Source organism: Rhincodon typus, chromosome 1 (genome assembly GCF_021869965.1).
Source record: "Rhincodon typus isolate 14 chromosome 1, sRhiTyp1.1, whole genome shotgun sequence".
Taxonomy (NCBI): domain Eukaryota; kingdom Metazoa; phylum Chordata; class Chondrichthyes; order Orectolobiformes; family Rhincodontidae; genus Rhincodon; species Rhincodon typus.
In genome coordinates this window covers 67,950,989-67,972,937 of record NC_063332.1, presented here as the reverse complement: position 1 = coordinate 67,972,937, position 21,949 = coordinate 67,950,989, and the positions used below count along the sequence as shown (strand labels likewise).

Sequence of the window (21,949 nt, the reverse complement as noted above, 5' to 3'; positions counted from 1 at the left end):
GATTTATTGTGAGCAGCAAATACAATTTATTAAGTTGGAAGGTGCACAAAAATATTGCTTCCAAGTAACTATGAACCTGTACCCCTTGACCTCTTGTCTATAACACTCCCCAGGGCTCTAACATTGACTGTGTAAGTCCTGCCCTAGTTTGGCTTACCAAAATGCAACATTTATCTAAATTAACTTCCATCTGCCATTTCTTAGCCTACTGGCCCACTTGATCAAGATCTCGCTGTATTTGCAGATAACCTTCATTGTCCGTTATATCACCAATCATGGTGTCATCTGCAAACATACTATTCATACCTCCTAAATTCTCATCCAAATTAGTTATATAAATTACAAATAATAGTGGACCCAACACAGGCCTCTATCTATCTCTACCACCACCTCTGTCTTCTACTTTCAAGCAGATTTTGTATCCAATTAGCCAGTTCTCCTTGGATCATGTGAGATTTAACCTTACTCAACAACCCAGCATGTGGTACCTTGCCAAAAGCCTTGCTAAACACTACTACTGCTCTACCCTCATCTACTTTCTTAGTCACCCCTTCAAAAAACTCAATCAAATTGGTAAGAAATTATTTCCTATGCACAAAACCATGCTGACTATCCCAAATGAGTCTTTGCCTCTCCAAATGCCTGTCCATCCCTTCTCTCAGAATCGGTCACAGGTTCTGTAGTTCCCAGGCATTTCCCTGCAGCCTTTCTTAAATAATGGCACAACATTAGCCACCCTCCAAGCTTAGGGCACATCCCCAGTGGCTGTTGATCATACAAGTATTAGGAGCTCTGATAGAATATTTCCCAGACGGAGAATATGTGATTTTTTTTTGTATTTATTTTCTAATTAGATATAGTTGGGAGCTTCACAAATTATAAAACTAACAATGTAGTCTGGAAAACAACGAATATTTGAATGGAAAGATCAAGTAGTTAGGTAAAGGAATAGACAGAAATTAATGGATACGTTAGGAGCAGCGATGGATGAACCGCACACGTACGAATGCTTGCAATGAAGTTAATTGATGAATGAATGAAAGGACTGTCGAATGAATTGAAAGGGGACAGACAGCGAGATTATGCTCTGTTTGAATGGTGCAACGTGGTGATGAATGAAAGCTCCTTCTCATCGCCACACAGGGGCGGTGTTCTTACATGGCTCAGTGCAAACCGCCGTCACATGATGGGAGAAGGGCCGTGAACGCTGAAGAGCCACAAACTGGCAATGTGAGCGAGAAACTGAGAGATATAAAAGTCCTACCTCCGGTAGATTAGCAGCTTCAGAAAAGTTAGATGGCTGGTTTTGTTTATCGCCCCTAAATAAAACTTTAAACATGACGGATCCAGATGTAGATTGCCTTGGTCAATTTCATCATTAGTGACCAGAGCTACTGCACTGGCTTGGGAGCGAATGGTTCACTATATCCCTCCTTAGAATTTACATTTACGGCGCAAAGTCAAAGCTAAGGAAAATGAACACGAATGTGAGCTGTTTAAACAGTTCCATTCTGGTACCCGGGCCGTTCATTGTGGATCGGCCACCCTGGGTGGCAACGACCCTGGCAGGACTGCTCATATTTACCATCGTGATCGATATCCTGGGGAACCTACTCGTCATCTTGTCAGTTTACAGGAATAAGAAATTGAGGAACGCCGGTGAGTGAGATAGCTCATATCTTCGATACCCTGTGTGAAATGTTAGTCTCTTGATTTTTTTTTTTAACGTGTTCCGCTCAATCAAAAGGATGCACCCAATTGTTAGCTTCTGTTTGAGTTAAGTGTTTGATATTAGAATAGAGTCTCCTTGATGGGGTGAGTTGGCCCTCAGACAGCATCCCGTCAGACACACATTACACATTATTTTCTAAACAGCGAACAGACAAAAGATCGAAATCTGTTTGGTAGGTCAGCTGCTCACTTGGGGATCCAGCTCCGACAAGATGCTGCTGATAGCGTCAGGGGAGACCGTTCGGCCCATTGCACCTGTTTTGGCTCTTTGAATGAACCACCCAGTTCGTCCCACTGCTCCGTTCTTTCCCTTTTGCCCTGCACTCCTCTAATTCGCTTCCGAAGTGACAATTTAATCCTCTTCTACAAAAACCTTTCAGACAGTGTAATACAGATGTTTTCCATTTTTTAGAGTAGACAATCTATTCTAAACTTCACACGGAATGTATTTTTTAGCTTATGGTGAAGGAATAAAATAGTTCAAGACAGTTTTATTTTACAATTCCATACTGGTCCCAGTGCTCCTGGAGTCCCGTCTCTCTCTAGTTCCGACAGGGTTTTACAGGTGCATGAAGAGAAATTGCTGGAGAAACTCAGCAGGTCTGGCAGCATCTATGGAGAGAGAAACAGTGTTAATGTTTCGGGTCCAGTGATCTTCCTTTGTTTCTGATTTTCAGCATCCACAGTTCGTTCAGTTTTTTTTTACTGGTACATGACCGTGTCCAGTTTTACTGGTTTTTCGCTCTGATAATTAGAGCGAAAAGTTGAAACTGTTTTGTTCTTTTTTGTCTTCTTAGTCACTCTTCCTCCACTGTTTTATAACTGTGACATTGATCTTACATTCTCTCGTGAAGAGATCAATTTTAACAAGGGATCACATTCGACTGGATTTCACAACAGTCAAGGTGTAAAACGTCGTTGCATGGCGAAACAGACTCTATTGCCTATGAAATGACTCGTTTAGTGGGATCGATCTTTTCACTGCAGAACATTTCAGTCAGGGTTGTAATTACACAAGAGGGAAGAGGCTGAAATCCAACGGTTCATTTAATGTGTCAATATTATGTCCGGAACCCCATGCATGTTGATTTCACTTGGAATAGCGAGATCAATCACTTGCAGGAACCCACTGATCCCAGACTGAAATGATTTATGTGCAACAAACAAATACAACACTTGCTGATGCTATCAGGCCCAGCCACGATAATCCCCGTAGCATCTTATTGCGTGTTTGGGAGACTCGAAGAATATCCGAGATGTTTTGAAGTGAAATAAAAATCGAAATTGCTGGAGAAACTCAGCAGGTCAAGCAGAATCGCTGATGATGTGGAGATTCTGTTTTTGTTTCAGACTTCCAGCATCCGCAATTCTTTTTATTTCAATGCTTTAAATGATACTGAGATGTCCTTACAGTTAAAACCTAAGTGTTAATCATGGAATTAGAGAATTTGTGCGGTGCAGGCCATTCGACTTATTGTGCCGACACCTGCAAAATGATGTTAACGTGTTGAATTACCTGAAGGAATGCAGTAATTATTTTTTGCGATTAATAGCGAATCCATCCATAAGTGGGAATATCCAAAGAAAAGTTTTTAATTGTGCTCACGTGACAAATTAAAAGATGAAGACGAATTTATTTCCAGAAATGCAAGCGGATGTTTAATAATGCAGAACTTAAAAATCTACATCTCTATAACAAACTTGTTTCATTGAGCTGGAAAAAGAAAGATTAATTACTTTTTTCTATCCTGGCTCATTATAGAATGCTGTAAGCGAGCACGCAAGGCGGCAACGCGGCATTGGTACATCTGCCAACTCCAAATAGATTTCCCAATCTCTGCCCGTTCCTCGTAACCTTGCAACTCTTTCTGCTTCAATTATTTCTCTAAATCGATAATCATGCTCAACCTTCATTCATAAATAAATGAGTTTTGACTCGGTGCTATTTTTACTTTTTCAACATAGCTATATATATTTCTTTAGTCCAACTCTCCCTGTGGTGATGCTGATATCTGCTGAAGTTAGTGAAGAATTCATTGTTGGAAAATAACGCAGCTTTCAAACAACAGTCCCTCCGGCAAATGTTAGATGGCACTACCTTGTAAATACTGCATTGCCCTTTACATTCTGGTCTAAGATTAAGTCTGTTCCAGTTGGTATTTAAGTGTCCTCATTGATGTTGAGATCTATTCCATACATAGATGCATCCGTCCATATATTTTAGATTGTCTATCATTTCCCCTCTGTTTCAAATTTTATTAAATATGTTGGAGTACCTTTATTTGGCTTTCCTGGAAAACGTCCTGCAGTAATGTGTTTACATGAGAAATAGCAAAACGGAGAAAAATTACTTTGGATTTTCATTCATTGATTCAGTACTAATCATGACAGTTCTGTAACCTTTGGGATAGCTTATCACATATTCATATCTAAAAGTACTATTAACATGGTCCTTTTCTCTAAATAGACATAAAAGTGTTGATAGAATAGGTACAGGATGCTAGAAGATGATTCAAACCTCCCCGGAATTACCATGTGCAAGTGTAATTAATCTATCCATTACATTCTGGGATCTACTTGTTGGTACAAGTCTCACAGTTTGGATAGACTATCCTAACTTCTCAAAAGGCATCAATAAAAGCTGCAATACTTTTGTAAAATAAACAGATTCCTTTTTAATAAAGGTGCAGTACACAACTGATTAAAAGTAAATGTTGGCAGCCACATCAAAAAGGAACATTATCCTTTTCTTACTGAGTATTTAGAGAAGGTGAATGCAGAAAATTTGTGATATTGCCAAATGATTAAGGCTTCTACAATTTGGAGTTTAATGTTCTTTGTGATGCATCCAAAATATGATCAACACTATTTCAATGTTTCTTGTTTATTTCTCATACTCAGTACAGCTGTTTGCTAACATTAATAAACATAGGCTCAAAGACAATTTGTCCAAACATGTTGGAATTAACACAGTAACAGAAAAAGCAACAAAACAAACCTTTGGAAGTGATATAATAATTAGGAAATGATTTTTCATGCAGCAAATAGTAGATGTTTGAAATGCACTGCTCGAAGTGTGGTGGGGACAGGTTCAATTGAGAGAATAGGATTGTTATTTGACATGGAAAAAAATGTGGAAGGTTGTTGCATGAATGGCTGTGCGTGATACTTGTTGAATTTGATCCTTCAGAGAGGCAGTATTGACATTATTGATTGAATGGCTTCTTTGTGTGTTGTAACCATTCTCTGATAAGTAAGAAAGCAACTGCATTATAAGTATCACAGTGAGGCTGCTAAAAGTATATGTCCTTTTATGATGTAACAGAAAGCCATGGAGTTCAGATGATGTTACTGTTTGGTATTCAATTTTTGACGTGTCTTCTTTTCTATGCTTTACCTTAGCCATACATTTTAATCTATAAGGCTAAGTATATATAATTTGTTTTAAGATTACCTTTCACCTTAAAAGTACTTACTGGACCGTTTAATATTTACAGAAATATAAGTCTTCTGTTAATGTGGGTCAATTAAAATGATTAATAGTATAGTTATTTTCATTTGTCTTCAGTACTGGTTTAAATTTCCTGTTATAAATGAGAGAGAGGCTGAGTTATTTTCTTCATAATTTTAAGATACTCAATGGTACATTCAGAAGGTGTCTTGGAGATTCACTCAACTACATTTACACTGAACCTGACTTCACGGCATATTTGTGTTGATGTGCAGCCGGAACCACTCATCATCTCTAAGAAGATGGGATATAGCTACAATGTAATAACAGATTTACAAAGATATTTACAAAGCAGCATTGCATTTGGAAAAGTGCATGAATGAACAAAGTGGGTGACATAGATAACTAGCGCAAAAGGAAAAAAATGGTGTGCTCAGGCTTATGATCTCTTTGTATACACATTGCAAATATTTTTCAAGAAGCTAATTTGCCTTATTCTCAGAACTACCTACTCAATGCAAATTCATTTATTAAGGACCCGTTTAACACTCGATGTATTTTCTAGTTGCCATTATATAATCTTATTTATGAAAAATCTGTACTTAATTTTGATTACATACTTAATAGCTCATTAATGGCCATGCATGCTAGAATAAGTTGACTGTAAATGCATCAGTAGTCATATTTTCCAATTTGTTGAACAACATCTAGTGTGATGTGATGGGTCTTAATTTTCCTTTCTACTCTCTTTGGCTAATTGAATGAAAAAGAATTTTGAAGAATATTTTAGATATCTAACTTGCATTAATATTCCCTCTATTTGAGCTAAGAAACAAATTATTTTTGTGTTTTATATTAATTACTCTCCTGAACTGCCAGAGGTGGACAGGCTTTAAATCAACTCCTCATCTGGCTTAAGTGGGAGGTGATGATAGAAGGTGAATAGGGGAGCAGATAGGTGGAGAGAGGACAGACAGGTCAAGGAGGCGGGGATGAAGCCAGTAAGGGTAAGTGTAGGTAGGGAGTTGGATTGGGGGTTAGTCAGTGAGGAGGGAGGGGCGGGTAGATGGGAGGGAAGATGGACAGGTCAAGGAGGCGGGGATGAGATGGGCTGGTCTTGGGATGAGGTCGGGGGTGGGGAGATTTTGAAGCTTGTGAAGTCCACATTGAGACCATTGCGCTGCAGGGTTCCCAGGCGGAATGTGAGGTGCTGTTCCTCCAACCTTCGGGTGGCGTCATTGTGGCACTGGAGGAGGCCCAGGATGGACATGTCGTCCAAGGAATGGGAGGGGGAGTTGAAGTGGTTCGCGACTGGGAGGTGTTATTGTTTGTCACAAACTGAGTGTAGGTGTTCCACAAAGCGGTCTCCAAGCCTTCGCTTGGTTTCCCCGAAGTAGTGGAGGCCACAACGGGAACAGCGGATACAATATACCACATTAGCGGATGTGCAGGTGAACATCTGTTTAATGTGGAAGGTTTTCTTTGGGCCTGGGATGGGGGTGAGGGGGGAGGTGTAGGGGCACCTTCTGTGGTTGCAGGGAAAAGTGCCGGGGGTGGTGGGGCTAGTGGGGAGTGCGGAGCGGACGAGGGAGTCGCGAAGACAGCGGTACCTCCGGAAGGCAGATTAGGGTGGGGAGGGAAATATATCCTTGGTAGTGGGGTCGTGACAAACGACAACACATCCCAGTCGCGAACCTCTTCAACTGCCCCTCCCACTCCTTGGACGACATGTCCATCCTGGGCCTTCTCCAGTGCCACAACGATGCCACCCGAAGGCTGGAGGAACAGCACCTCATATTCCACTAGGGTAACCTGCAGCCCAATGGTCTCAATGTGGACTTTACAAGCTTCAAAATCTACACACCCCCAACCTCATCCCATGATCAGCCCATCTCGCCCCGCCTCCTTGACCTGTCCATCTTTTCTCCCACCTATCCGCTCCTCCCACCTCACTGAACAACCCCTACCCCGACTTCCTACCTACCAGCCTCATCCTCGCCTCCTTGACCTGTGCTTGACCTGCATATAACTTGCCACTTACCAGCCTAAGTCTAAATGTTGTTCAGGTCTTGCTGCATTTGGACACAGGCTGCTTCAGAGACTGATGGGTCATAAATCAGGCTGAACGTTGTGGAATCATCAGTTAACATTGTAATCTCTGACCTTAGGATGGAGGGAAGGTCATTGAAGAAGCGCTGACAATGGTTGGGCCTCAGCTTTTTCTGCATGCAGGAACTGACAGTTCCCCAGGACAGTAGCTCAGTTTTCCAGTAAATTATTAGAGTGCAGATTGTGGAAGCATTCTAAGAGTCTGCATGCTACTTTGAGCACAGATCTGCAGCCATGGTGACTGCATGGATCACACGACAATATTTTGAGCTTCCTTTGGAGCACACAGCTTTTGGTGCTGCAGTGGGAGTCAAACCATCAACCAGTGGATGCTGTATGAAGGCTGTTGCTGTCATGCTGGAAAGGATGTGCTCCAAGCCCTGCCTGATGCCTTAATCTGTAGGAAAGCCAGACTCGTCCATGCTCCTTTTTAGTGACAAGAGGCCAACTTGCCAATGCACAAAATAGCTTTGTGCTCACCATCAACAATTTTTTTCATCAAAGTCAGATCTGAATACCCTACAATAGAATTATCTTTGACCTTGCCCTCTAGGAAGTTGGCAATCAAGCCATCCTTTCCTCCTGGTCTGTCTGTCTGTCTGTCAGTTCACCATGTGCTGATCTATACTATTTGTTAGTCTCTGCGTTCCTGAGACTGGTAACTGAATTGGTGGCTGGGCTTGTAAAATCAAGTGACAGTGCTTCCATATTTACTGAGGCTGTCCAAGTGGGAGGTTGTAGAGATCTGAAAGCATACAAGCTGAAGAAAAGTGTTGACATGAAGGCCATGTTGGTCAGGTCCACAATTACATAATGTAACTTTCATATCATGCCCTACATCAGTATGATGGTGAGGAGAGAGGTGAGAAGAGGCATGAAACAGTCACTTACCATCACCTCTGGACCACTTCTTGATAATACTCCAGAGCTCCATTTCCTTATGGGGCTTGGGGCATGGAGTCAGGTAATCCCTCCTCCAGTTTTTCTAGGACTTTCTGATGTTGGTTATAACCTTCTCCTTCAAGAGTGAACATTGGTGATCGTGTGACGCAATGTTTGGACAATGTGCCTGCCATATTTTAGTAACTGGAGGCCTGTGAAAATAGACAATGGTAGGTATATTGCTGCCTGCGTTGGTCAATAAGTTTGGGTGCAGTAGAATGCATGATGTTAAAGTGGGAGTCCTGGGTGTTGGAAGAGCTGTTGAGTATCTGGTAAGGGTGTGATATGTTGAGCACAGTGATAAAACAGTCTGAACGAGGTTTAATGTGATGACGCGTTCACTTACAGGCACCATAAGCAAGGTACATTTTTAAAAAAACTTCTTGTGTGAGATGTGGTGTCACTGATAAGGTCGACATTTATTGCCCATCCCGATTTGCCCTTGAACTGCTTGACACTCTAGACCATTTCAGAGGGCAATTAAGAGTCATCCATATTGTTGTGAGTCTGGAGTCAACAAGGAAAATTCCTAAAGGACAGATAGATTTTTACACCAAATGACAATGTTACATGTTCACCATTAGACTAGTTTTTAATTTTGTATATCTTATTAAATTTAAATATCACCATCTGCCATGATAGAATCAAGCCCATGGCTCAGGACATTAGCCTGGGATGTTACGTTATTGTTTCAGTGACATTGACACTATGCCACTACACCCTTATATCTGTTGTACTTGTTCTTGTACTGCTGCCATATCCATGGTATCAGAATCTATGCAATGATCTCCTTGGCAGTGTGCTCCCATGCACTTGTCAGGTTGTTTCCTGACCGTCAGGAAAATACAATCTCCATTATGGACTCAATCTCAATCTCAGTTAGCAGAATCTCCAGGGTGGTGGCGTTAAACTTGGGAACATGCAGTACTATTCAGTTTCCTGCAATATTTCCAGTTAGTTGCCCAGCAACCCTCACAACAGAAGTTTCCCTTTAATAGAAACATTTCCTTTAGCCTGCCTTTAAGAAGGGAGGACTGGCTAGAATGGTGGATTGCATACAGTGCTGCCTGTCCCTCCATGCAAAGAACAGAGGCCTCAGGAAGCATTTGGAAGAGAAGAGAAGTATGGGAGCAATCATTCAGATGAGGCGGGTATGTGGCCACAAAAAAAAACTATGTGTGTTCACGTTGATCTGGATATGTTAGTTCTTGAATCATGACCCCTGCAGGCAAAAAAGACATCTTTAAGATTATCTGTTGCAGCCAATGACTTCATTAACTCGATGAGGTGACAATGCATCCCTCCAACTGATGTTCTGTTGTGTCCAAAACTCCAAGAGATTTTTTTTGGTTATTTGTTAATTTTGTGTTTTCTCTGCTCTTGTCACTTAGTATACCCAAAGTAAAATTGGTGACAGGGAATGGGGAAGGGGATTTAGAGGGGATTTGAGGAAAGATATTTTCACCCAGAGTGGTGGGTATCTGGATCACACTGCCTAAAAGGGTGTTCGAGGCATAAGACATCAAGACATTTATGAAGTATTTAGTTTAGCACTTGAAACACAAGAACATGCAAGGCTACAGTCCAAATGCCGGTAAATGGGATTATAGTGGATGGATGCTTGATGACCAGCATGGACATAATGGCTGAAGGGACTGCTTCATGCCATTTAAGCTTTATGACTCTATGACTTCAATACACCTTATGCACTAAACCCAATATAAAATGAAACAAAGCCAGCTTCAGTTCCTGGAAGATAACTTAGATAACATTCAAAAATGGGCATAAATATTGTGACCTTGGGTTAATTTAACATCAGTTAAAGCCAGCCTGTTTTTAATGAATGAGAGAAGCATTGTGGCTAGAATGGTTGATGGCAGTCATGCAGAAGTGAATTTGATGTGGGAAAATTGAATATTTGCATAACAGAAGATTGCAGGCTCCAAGTTTTCCAAATGTTGCACTAGAAGTATTAGTGAAGAAGTTGGAAATGAGGAGAGATGTTGTATATCTCCATATAGGTGAGCAGGACCTCCAGAAACACACTCAGCAGGGAATGGGTATGGTTAGTTTTAGAGGTTAAAGCCAGGAGTCAAGGCCTGAGGACCTGGATGCAGTGTCACAAGAACATCAGTGACATCACGAGTGAGGGAATGCATCTTCAAAGGCTAAAGCTTTCCAACTGTTCAACTAGTGTCAGCCTCTATTCAACTCATTGCAATCCCATCACTTACAGTACAACAATCTCTATCCATCAGGCTTCTTGTTTAACAGATTTGTTTCATCTGACCCTCACTTAGCTCTGCTGCCAGTGTCATACCCACATCCCTCAGATTTCATTGCCAGCTATTCAACTATGTCCCACATGACTCAGATTGCATGGCATTCACTGTCACGGTTCCCCCTTCCATGCAGGGGAAGGCAACCACGGCTTGCAGGAAGAGAGGGTGATGGGGTGAGGCAGTGGTGCGGGCATAGCGTGCACACCTTCATCCCCGTGGAGGAGGTGGTGCTGACCATTTTGGGAATGTCATTTACTGAGGCTTTGGCCAGCAGTGGGGCTGTGCTCACCGGCTCCAATAATTTTGCATCCATTTTTCCATCCCAATCAGCCCTTAGCTCAATATCTTTACTGATTGCATCAGGCAGGTGTTGGATATCATGTTCACAAGGGTGGCAGGGTTCTGCACTGGTAATACAAGTCAGGCCGAGAAGCTGGTCAACTGCAATGCAGTAACAGCCATTCCTTTAGGTGCAGGGGTGTTAAGGACTGTACAACCCGCTGAGACCAGCCATGCATATTCATATGCATGAAGCAGATTTTACTCAACTAATGTTCAAATGGTCTTCAATGATGAAAAACGGATCCTGAAAATGCTCCCTGGATCCCTGGGAAGCTGGTATGATTCTTTAATTCTGATACAATTCCAGGTGCATCAATTTTTTCCTGCACCAGAAAGCCTTCATGGATGGATCTGAGGTGAACAAAGATGTCTACTGAACATAAAAAACATACAAATTAAGAGTCGAAATAGGCCACATGGCTGCTTGAGCCTGCTCCACTGTTCTGTAAGATCATAGCTGATCTGATGACTCCATATTCCCGCCAACTCCAATAACCTTTCAACCCCCTTATTATTGTGAATTTACCCACCTCTGTCTTAAAAATATTCACGGGCACCACCTCTGCCACGTTTTGAGGAAGAGAGTTTCAAAGACATCATCCTTCTGTGGGAAAAATGTTCTTATTAACTTTTTTTTAACATAATGGCTGTCACCTTGTTTTTAAATACCTTCCCTCAGTTCTGAAGCCTCTTTACTGACAATCCAGCAGTGGCCCAGTGCCATTTAAGAAGGTTCGCATGACTACAAATTGGATTTGGATAAATGCACTTCAGATATTTACACCACTTTGTGGATTCCCTCGAATATGGATTTTCAAGGGTCTCCCGTGTTGTGGTGGTATGCTGTACTCTGGACCATTCTGGCACATCAGAGAACAGTTGAACTATAGTTCTCTTGAGCACCCTGCCCACTCTGAAGAACATGAGCACAAGGTAGTACTAGATCGGGTGGACAATAGCCATGTTCAGGAGGCTGTGTGGTGAATCTGTGCATACCCCATTATACCAGCTTCAGCTGAGAGTTCTTGTGATGCCACTGAACGTTCCTGTGAAGCCAGGAAAATGGCCCCACCAAGCAAATGATTCACACTTATTTTGAAATGCAGGACAATCAAACAAGGTTTTCATGCCAGCTGGTTACAGTTCACAGCTACACCTCTGGATCTGTGGTTACCAGGAGAGATCATGTTGATAAAGCATGTGAGCAGAATCTTTCCAAATTCCCTGAAAAGCAGGATGCACTTCTTGACAAACAAGGAAGGATGAAGATGGCGTTTGACAGGCATATAAGTGCGGAACTATCTCAACTACACGTAGGTCAAGAGGTGAGAGCCATGCACCCCGCAATGTAACCATGAATCAACAGAGGTTTCCAAATTATACCAGTTGTACCACACATATCCTGATGTCCTGCCCTTTCCCCCTTGTGCAGACAAAAACTTTGTGCAGATGCTGCAGTTGTGCCTCTTTGCTATGCTTGATCTAGTATATCATCAACACTCAGAACTTTGTCTTTAATAAACAAGTCAATAGCTAATCATTTACACTGTGGTTTCATTATCTAACAGCACCCTAATGGACAGGCTCCATTGGTGTCTAGAGTTTCCTGGTGACAGTATTCTCTCTGGAGCACAAACTAAGTAATGTTCCAAATATATCTTCACCTGCTAGTGTAGTAAGCATTGACATCCCTTACCTATGTTTTCAATGGATTCTTTTCTTTGCTGGTGGACTTGTTGTCTTTTTGATCTCCTTATTAATCACCTTGATGTTCCCTGTACACAAAAGATGTCTAGATATTCTGATAAAGTTGAGATCAGAGGCCATGATGCATTGCCTAGCATTTTCTTAAACTTTATTTTGAGTGTCTTTTGGTGCATCAGTCTTTTTGTTCCAATTTCTCTTGTCATTAATGAAAGTAGATCACTTGTCTTCAATGATAGGCTCCACCACAGTGATATTCACTTCAAGACATTAAACATTTTTATCACCTTGCTTCCCATATGTTGAGTATGTGCAGCTGTGTAGATGATGTCTCAATATCTGCTCCATTTACCTTATGCACTGTGTGTACCAATACTAAACAGTCTGTTTTTAATCAGGTTGAGGAACATTGTTTCTTATCTAATTAGACAGCATGGTTAATGTTGACATGAGGATAGAATTAAAATGAAAATGTTCAAAGATTGCACTGTAATGTCAATGCACACTAGAAAGTGATCTGTATGACAGTCAATGTTGTGGTAGCTGTGTATGTTGAGAATGTTGTTCAGAGAATTATGTTTGTTCATGATCACATTCAGCTATTAATAATGCCTTGATGTCTCCCAAAAACCTATGGCCTCACTTGTTCTGAAAGAAGTTATAAAGATTTGCATACTAGTTATACCAAGCTTGTGGGAACAGCAAAACTCAAGTTATCTCTCTCCAATTTCATTTCTCTTTTTTATGCCATGATGTGTGAGCCAGAAAGCCTATGCCTCATGGTATGCACCCCACTTATAATGATGTTACATATTTAAAAACCCTTGGCTTGTTCTTTTGCTTGGAGCTGGGCTCATGTGTCCTCTCAACTCCCAAGCACTCTAAACATAAAAGTAAAGATCAATGACTTTCAATGAGATTCACACGGATGATAATTTTTATTATTCGTTCATAGGGTGTTGGCATTGTTGGCTAGGGCCAGCATTTATTGTCCATCCTTAATTGCCCTGAGGGCCATTAAGATTTAATTACTTTACTGGAATTACACATAGGGAAGACCAGATAACAATAAATATTAAAAGATATTAATGAATCAGATAGGGTTTTATGAGTCCTAAGGTGTGAGGCCAAAAAAGCGCAATAGTTCAGACAGCATCTGAGGAGCAGGAAAGTCAATGGTCAATGTTTTGGGCCGAAATCCTTCGTCAGGACTGGGGAGGGGGAGGGGAGCCCAGAAATAAATAGAGGGAGGCAGGGGGTTGGCGGGCGGGTGGGTGGAGGGTGCAGTGTGGGCGGTGCTGGGGGAAGGAAAGGAGAGATGGTGATAGGTGGACCAGCTTCAAAATCCCTCCACCCCCAGCCTTATCCCAGGTCCAGCTCTCCCCATCCCCCTCACCTCCCTGACCTGACCTAACCTGTCCATGTTCCTACCCACCTATCCGTTCCACCCTTCCCACGGACCAATCACAATACCCGCTACCTGCATTCGCCTATCACCATCTCTCCTACCCTTCTCTCAACCCCACCCCCTTTTTATTTCTGGGCTCCCCTCCCCAGTCCTGATGAAGAGTTTCAGCCTGAAACATTGACTTTCCTGATCCTCTGATGCTGTTTGACCTGCTGTGCTTTTCCAGCATCACAGCTACAGACTCTGGTTTCCAGAATCTGCAGTCCTTATTGTCTCCAAATCTCTAGGATTTTATGAGAATCAACAATGGCCACATGGTCGCCATTAGAACAAAACTTAACTCCAAATTTCACCATTTGCTACAGTGAGATTTGAGGCCAGGATTACTAACCCAGTGACAATATCGATAGGCCACTGCCTTCCCCAGATTTCTTTGCAACCTAATTCAAACTTGCCTAATTATTTCTAAGTTCAATCAAGTTTAGTTCTGCATTGGCTCTAGTTTCTGTTTGTCTGTGTATTCTTTGTACCAGACATTTGTGTTTGAATTGTCCTTTGCTTAGAGGACACCTGTTGTCACTTTCTTTTAATGAGGATACAGATTTTTGAACAAGAATCATAATTATTCCGCTTCAAACTTTTAAAAGCTGATGCTACCATGCTCTTATTTTACATGGAAGTCCTAACTAAAATTAACAGGCTGTGGTGAATTAGATAATATATTTGTGGGATGTGGCCTCTGTTTGATTTAGGCCAGGATTTGATTTGGAGCTGCAGTTACTGCACTGAGAAAACTTCAGTGCAATACTTTAAAGGTGATCAAGGATCAAAAAGGGGCTTATAAATTCAGTGCAAGGTTCGGAGGTAGCTCAAAGAGGAGTGTTGAGGCAGATCACTGGCAAATGGGACCAAGTTAGGAGGAAGGAATGCAGTAACTTCAATGATTCAGCTTTGATAGCAGAATAAAGAACAAAGAGGTGACATTTTAGATAAGAACATAAGAACATAAGAGCTAGGAGCAGGAGTAGGCCGTCCGGCCCTTCGAGCCTGCTCCACCATTCAATAAGATCATGGCTGATCTTTTCGTGGACTCAGATCCACTTACCCGCGTTCTCACCGTATCCCTTAATTCCTTTATTGTTCAAAAAAAATCTACCTTATCTTTAAAAATGTTTACTGAGGTAGCATCAACTACTCCACTGGGCAAGGAATTCCATAGATTAACAACCCTTTGGGTGAAGAAGTTCCTTCTGAATTCAGTCCTAAATCTGCTCCCTCTAATCTTGACGCTAAGCCCTCTTGTCCTAGTTTTACCTGCGAGTGGAAACATCCTCTCTACTTCTATCATATCTATTCCCTTCATAATTTTATATGTTTCTATAAGATCCCCCCTCAATCTTCTGATTCCAATGAATATAATCCCAATCTACTCAGTCTCTCCTCATAAGCCAACCCCCTCAACTCCGGAATCAACCTAGTGAACCTCCTTTGCACCCCCTCCAGTGCCAGTACATCCTTTCTCAAGTAAGGAGACCAAAACTGCACACAGTACTCCAGGTGTGGCCTCACCAGCACCTTGTACAGCTGCAACATAACCCCTCTGCTTTTAATCTCAATCCAATGAAGGATAAAATTCCGTTTGCCTTCCTAATTACTTGTTGTACCTGCAGACCTACCTTCTGTGATTCATGCACAAGGACACCCAGGTCCCTCTGCATAGCAGCACGCTGCAACTTTTTACCATTCAAGTAATAATCCTTTTTACTATTACTCCTACCAAAATGTATGACTTCACATTTATTTACATTGTATTCCATCTGCCAGACCTTTGCCCACTCACTCAATGTATCTATGTTCCTCTGCAAAGTTTCACAGTCCTCTGCACACTTTGCTCTGCAAAGATGTTAATAACCCAGCAAACAATAACATTAAGTCTGGACCAGTATTTCACAAATTAACCAGGATAATGGGTTCAAGCTAGTGAAAGAAAAATTTACGACTAATATCAGGAAGTCTTAATTCAGTGTCAGCATGAAAGCAGAAATCCAGAAATAAAGAATTGATCGAGTCGGGGGATCTGCAGATGTTTATGAATGAAATAACTAAACTGAGCTGAATGATCCTCCTTTGTTGTGGTTACAAACTTGGGCCAGAATCTTGCTGTATTGCAATTGTCACGACAGGAGGACTTATGCACATTGGCTAGTCATGTGCAATAATACGGTGGCCCACCAACTAGATATTCATAGATGATGGGCCTGGCCGACCACGTGGTGGAAGTAGGCAGGATGACAATCCGCCCACTACTTCCTGGGGTCAAAGGCCCCAGACAGGTATTCATTTCCTGCAATCGAGCAGCATCAGTTTCACCGTGTGAGTGGACATTTTGAGGCTACAGCTGCTGCTAGCACCTTCTAATCTTTGGCCGCTGTATAGCCTCAATTGCTGTTACCACCTACCATACTGGCGTGATGTCTTGGAACATGCAAGTGGTACTGTGGTTTAGCAATGCCTGCTGTATGTTCTCTTCCAGGAACGGTGGGAGCTCCTGTAACTCAGTGACTGCCATACAAGACCTTTCCATCTGAAGAAGGCAGCCTGGATGGAAGTCACAGTGGAGATTAACACCCGAGGAGTCCTCAATCAAAACTCTGCCCAGTGAAGAATATGAATCAATATTTTCCTGTACAACACAAGGAAAAGAGGCATGGTCTAGTCACTACAAAGTGACACTCATACAGACATTAAATTGTGTCAATGCTCAAGTGGAGAGGGATGTCAAGCTGGAGTTGCAAAAAGAGGGCTGGGAACTAGGCCTCCATTCCAATGGAATATGTGAGAACTAGTTCATGTTATGAAAGTTGTCTCAACTGTAGGAGAGTGATGGCAGCTGTTGTAGTCTTTTATGTTGTGCGTATATGAAACAACACCTTTTCTTTGTGCTCGAGGGATCAAGAAAAAGTTTAAAACAGCAAGTTAGGATGGGGAAGAGGGGCTGGAGATGTCCCAGAAATTAGATTCCTGATCACCACGGAAGAAGAGGCACAGATCTGGAGGGGAGGGTGGTGGCCAATTTGATGTCAACAGAAAGGCTGGAGTTTCAGGGTATCAGAGTGAGGAAGCCTCCAGTCTTGTATTCAGATCTGAGAAGACAGGATACCAATATAGTACAACTAATGGCCTGTGTTCACCGCAACACGTAAACAGAGTCATAGACTGACAGCAAAAGCAACCTGCAATGAGCCTAACCTCCATATCTGAGGACGCTGAACAGAACCAGCCAGAGGATAAACTGTCACATCATTCTTCTACATCCACCACCATCGCAGAAACATTCACTTCCATGGATACACTTTCACAATTAGATTCAGGGTCACAAACACAACCCTGCAGCTGATGGAGGATATGGCAACCAGAGTACTGTTGGAGGCCAGCACCTTGCTGAGCTCCATGCAGCTGAAATGCATCTGCAATGGCCATCAGAACCTTAGAGATGTAGGGACAGTCAGCAGAATATTTGGCAGCAATGTCAGAGGCAGTGCACAGCCTTGAGGGAAATGTGGAGGTGAAATCCAAATCCTGAATTCTGCCATGGCTCTGGAATGTCAGCACGTAGCTTCCTCCATGGTGACACGAATTGGAAACCACCACAGAGAGCCAGATTTATCAGAACTCTGTAGCGGCCAGATACGGACTCAGACCCACATTTAGTCACTTGGTCATAGGCTCTATGTCTCAAGGTGTACTGTTGCTCCTTCTCCTCTCTGCTCAGGTTGAGGTGGCCGAACCTGTATCCCTATAGGACAAAACGCAAGCAGGCTGGAGCCTCTTGGGCCTTGGACAGCAGTGAAAGGTCTGTGCGGAAACAGGGCATAGCACAAGCAGCTTTCCTCAGTCTTAGCTGCGGATGTTGGTGTTGTACCAAGGATAGTGTAAGGAAACACAAGCTGAAAGATTCTAATTGTCTAAGATGGCATGAATGCCTAGTTTATTCATACTATGGATATTATGAATCATGTGTAAACACTGACACACAAAGACATATATGTATTTGATTTGGGTCACTACTTATATGTGTTAATGATCATGTAGGAGTTGTGCAAACTGACAGGTTTATTTAAAGTTGTGGCACTTCATTGACTATTAAGGACAGGAGCTTTGGGAAAATAGAACCACCATTAAGTGTATGGTCTGTTGTCAGAGAGTCTAGGACCAGAGGGCATAACCTCAGAGAAAGGAGAAAGGGGTTGCCCTTTAAGACAGAGATGAGGACAAATTTCTTGTCTCAAAAGGTAGTGAATCTTGAATTCTTTCCCACAGAGGGTTGTCAAGGTTGGATCATTAAGAATGTTCAAGGTTGAGATAGACAGATTTTTAATCAGTAAGGAAATCAAGGATTATGGTTAAAAGCAGGAAGTGAAGTTGAGGATTATCAGATCATCCATGATCTCATTGAATGGTAGAACAGACTCAATGGGCCTACTTCTGCTTCTCTTGGAGTGTGCAAATCTCTAATTTAGCGAGTATTTGTAAAGTTGGGGGTTTGGAGACTGGCTGACAAGCCAAGGTGATCATCCCCTTATTGTCTGTCAGAAGCTGCTTGAGCAGCATCTCTACCTGAGACATTCCATACATTTCAGGTGAACACAAAGAATTCTTTAAAAAACTAAAAGAACTGTGGATGTTGGAAATCAGAAACAAAAACAGAAATTGTTGGAAAATCTCGGCAGGTCTGACAGCATCTGTGGAGGGAAGTTAACGTTTCAGGTCCAGTGACCCTTCTTCAGAACTGAACAAAGAGTTTTTAACACGGTATTGCTGACATTTGGAGTGTGTGACTGGGTCAAAATCCTGGAACTTCCTCCCTAACAGCATTGTGGGTCAATCTACAGCAGGTGGACTGCAGCGGTTCAAGAAGGTAACTCACCACCACCTTCTCAAGGGCAACTAGAGATGGGTAATAAATGCTGGCCCAGCCAGGAATGCTTCAATACCATGAGTGAATGAGTTTTAAAAAATACTGAGACACGTGGGATTACCTGTGTACTCGTGCATATGGTCTTGATCTTGCCATTTTTTTTGCTAGGTTCCAGAGGTTATGGGAACATAGATTGGTCTGGAAGGACAGTGCTGCCTTTGCTCACATTTCCCCACACTTATTCAGGTGATCAAAAGATCATATAGTGGGCCTCACTCTTGTTGCAGCTGGATTTCAGTGAGATGTCATTGGGCCTGTTGGTGCTCTAGCCTCTGGAGTTGCAGCTGCACTATGCTTTCGCTCAGAATCAGTAGGCTTTTCTCCTTCTTCATTATCTGAGGAGGCTCTATCCCCTCCATCTTTCCACTTGACAATTCCTCACTCCTTTGGTACATGATTTGTGCAGAGCACAGCAAACCACAGCGACAGTATCATACAGTACAGACAATGATTCTGGAGTCTCGCTGTTTGCTGCATACTGCAGTGTCCTACCTGAGTGAAACCTCACCATCAGCAGTTTAATGCTTTGTTCTATTGTTGCCCTTGTTGAGGTATTAACAGTGCTGTATCTCTTCTGCTGGGCCTTGTGGGTTCCCACACAACCAGGCCTTGAAGATATCTGCTGTCACTTCAAAGCCACCCTTGCAGCTGCTGAGGGGGAGCAAACCCTAGTGGAATCTGAGAGTGAGGCTGGAAGAATCGTGGGAGCTACTTGGCTAGTACCCACCTGAAGGAGTCACTTGTGATGGTCGCACATCGCTGCACATTGCAAGAGTACGAATGTCCTTTCATTGTCTCAATGCTAGGCTGTGCCCAGCACCATACACGTGCAATCAATTGCCCCTTGTACCTGGAAGTCCAATAAGGGCAGCAAATTCTAGGCTTCCTTTTCTCAGGGTCTGTGGTAATCTAACAAAATCATTGGCCCTCCTGTGCAGAATATTGGTGACCTTCCTGAGATATTTGTACAATATCAATAGATGTACAAATACAATACTATGCTGCGTTTTCAACCTATGGCCAATTGATCACCAGCCTGTCCAACAGTGACAATTACAGGAAGTTAGTCCAACTGCAGTACCTTCAATTATATGCTGATGCTCAATATCGCACAATGCACTGTTTACCAGCTTTCTTGCCTTCTGCTGATATCCCTTGTTGAGGTAATGGCCATTGTTGCATTTGTCCTGGACTGACTCTGCAGATGTGCCACTATTAGCAGAAGGACTGCGTACACTTGACCTATCTTGTACTCAGTTGTAGCTATGTCCCTACACATCACCACATTGACCCTGGAGTAGGACGTCATTGCCGTGCATTCTCCATTTAACCTTTAATCTCCCTACGTTAGAGCAAGGGCCAATCATTTATGCCCTGGTCCTGTTGGCCCTCACATTACCCTCATTGCCCTTGCTCAACTTGCACTCTGCTCAAAGCTGCCCCTCATGACCATAGATCTAGGCCAAGCAATTCTGTATTTGGTTTATAATGGTCAAGTAATAATAGAGAAGGGTTGGTTGCAGGCTTCAGGAATAAAGGGTACAAAACGTAAATAATGAAGTATCAGACCATTAGATAGGAGACTGTGTCATTGTTTCTGTATCTGCATCTGAGCATACCTCGCTGAGGCAGTTCATGAAACTCAGAATGGCCATCAAAACAGGCAAGGGGAATTGACTGGAAAGGATTAATTAGCATTTGTGTGAAAACACTGCTTGCTAATTCACCAAACTGCCTCAGCATGAATGGCCACCTACTTGTTTCCTTTTCTCCAACTTAAGAAAGCAATGCAAATGTAGAGGATTAACTTGAGGAGAAATATGGATTACAACTTGGATCAAACTCTGCATTTTTGACAACCTTTTGGATGGCGGCTTGACTAGAATTCAGAGTTAAATCATATTTAATTCAAACCTGAAAAAGAAGTTTATCTGGGACCATGTGGTTCTGTGGAATGATGTATTGATTTTTTTATCTCTGAGGTAAGAGTTTGAATTTTCATGTCTAGTTTTCTTTTAAAGTTATATTCAGTTGTGCTTGCATTGCACTGAGTCACAATTATTCAGCTTAATGCATTGCAAGGTTTGATGCTAATATGGTCTGATTTTACAAAGATGATTTAAACTACCTCGCACTAAGTTAATAGAGCAATGCCAGGCGGCAAAATGATTGTGGAGAAATGTCTGGCTGATTTAGTGTCATCTGAGTTGTGTCAGGATTTAATTCTATTCTCATTTAAATTTTAGCCCTAAATCACGGCAAAGCCTTTCAACTTTCACTCGCAAATACATGTAGAATCCCCTCTTTCCACTGGAGTTCAATATCTTCCTTCATTTTCAACAGCAACTTATTTTTTATAAATAATTTCTCATGATCTCTCAGACACTAAAGCAGACTGTGTGTATATACAGCAAGTCCTGGACAACATAGGGCTTAGGCTGACAACTGGCAAATAACATTCATGCTTCAAAAAAACCAGGTAGTCACCATTTCCAACAGGAGAGCATCTAACCATGACACTGTCCTTGACATTCAATGGCATTGTCATTATTTAATTTCACATTTTCAACATCCTGTGCATTACGATTAACCAGAAACTCACTAGACCAGACGTATGAATACATTAGCTATAAGTCTGGGTGAGAGGTTTGACATTCTAAGGTAAGTAGCTCTCCTCCTGTCTCCTCAATGCCAGTCCATAAGATATAATCAGAAGTGTGACCACACAAACGTTTGACACCATTCAGGACAAAGTAGGCTGCTCGATTGACAACCCATCCACCAAGATAAACGTTCACTAACTCCACCAATAGCCCATAGTGGCAGTAGTGTATAACATCTATGAAACATACTTCACTTGTCAAGGGTCATCTGACAGAACTTTCCAAATCTGCAACTTGAGTCACCTTGGGCCGAGTCCTAAGGCTGATTGGAGCAGGCACGGGCTGAGTCCCAAGGCAGACTGGAGTGGGCATGGCCCGAGTCCTGAGGCAGACTGGAGT

General features: G+C 42.3%; 1 protein-coding gene across 1 annotated transcript in view; it reads left to right on the top strand.

The window, feature by feature from the left end:
- Positions 1-1,475: 1,475 nt before the first annotated feature.
- The window catches only part of LOC109933380 (melatonin receptor type 1A-like), a 40,110-nt gene continuing 19,636 nt past the window's right edge, over positions 1,476-21,949 (top strand). The window contains exon 1 of the mRNA XM_020532355.2: positions 1,476-1,659. Within this exon, the coding sequence (XP_020387944.1) occupies positions 1,476-1,659 (184 nt within the window). The remainder of the gene's footprint in view (positions 1,660-21,949) is intronic.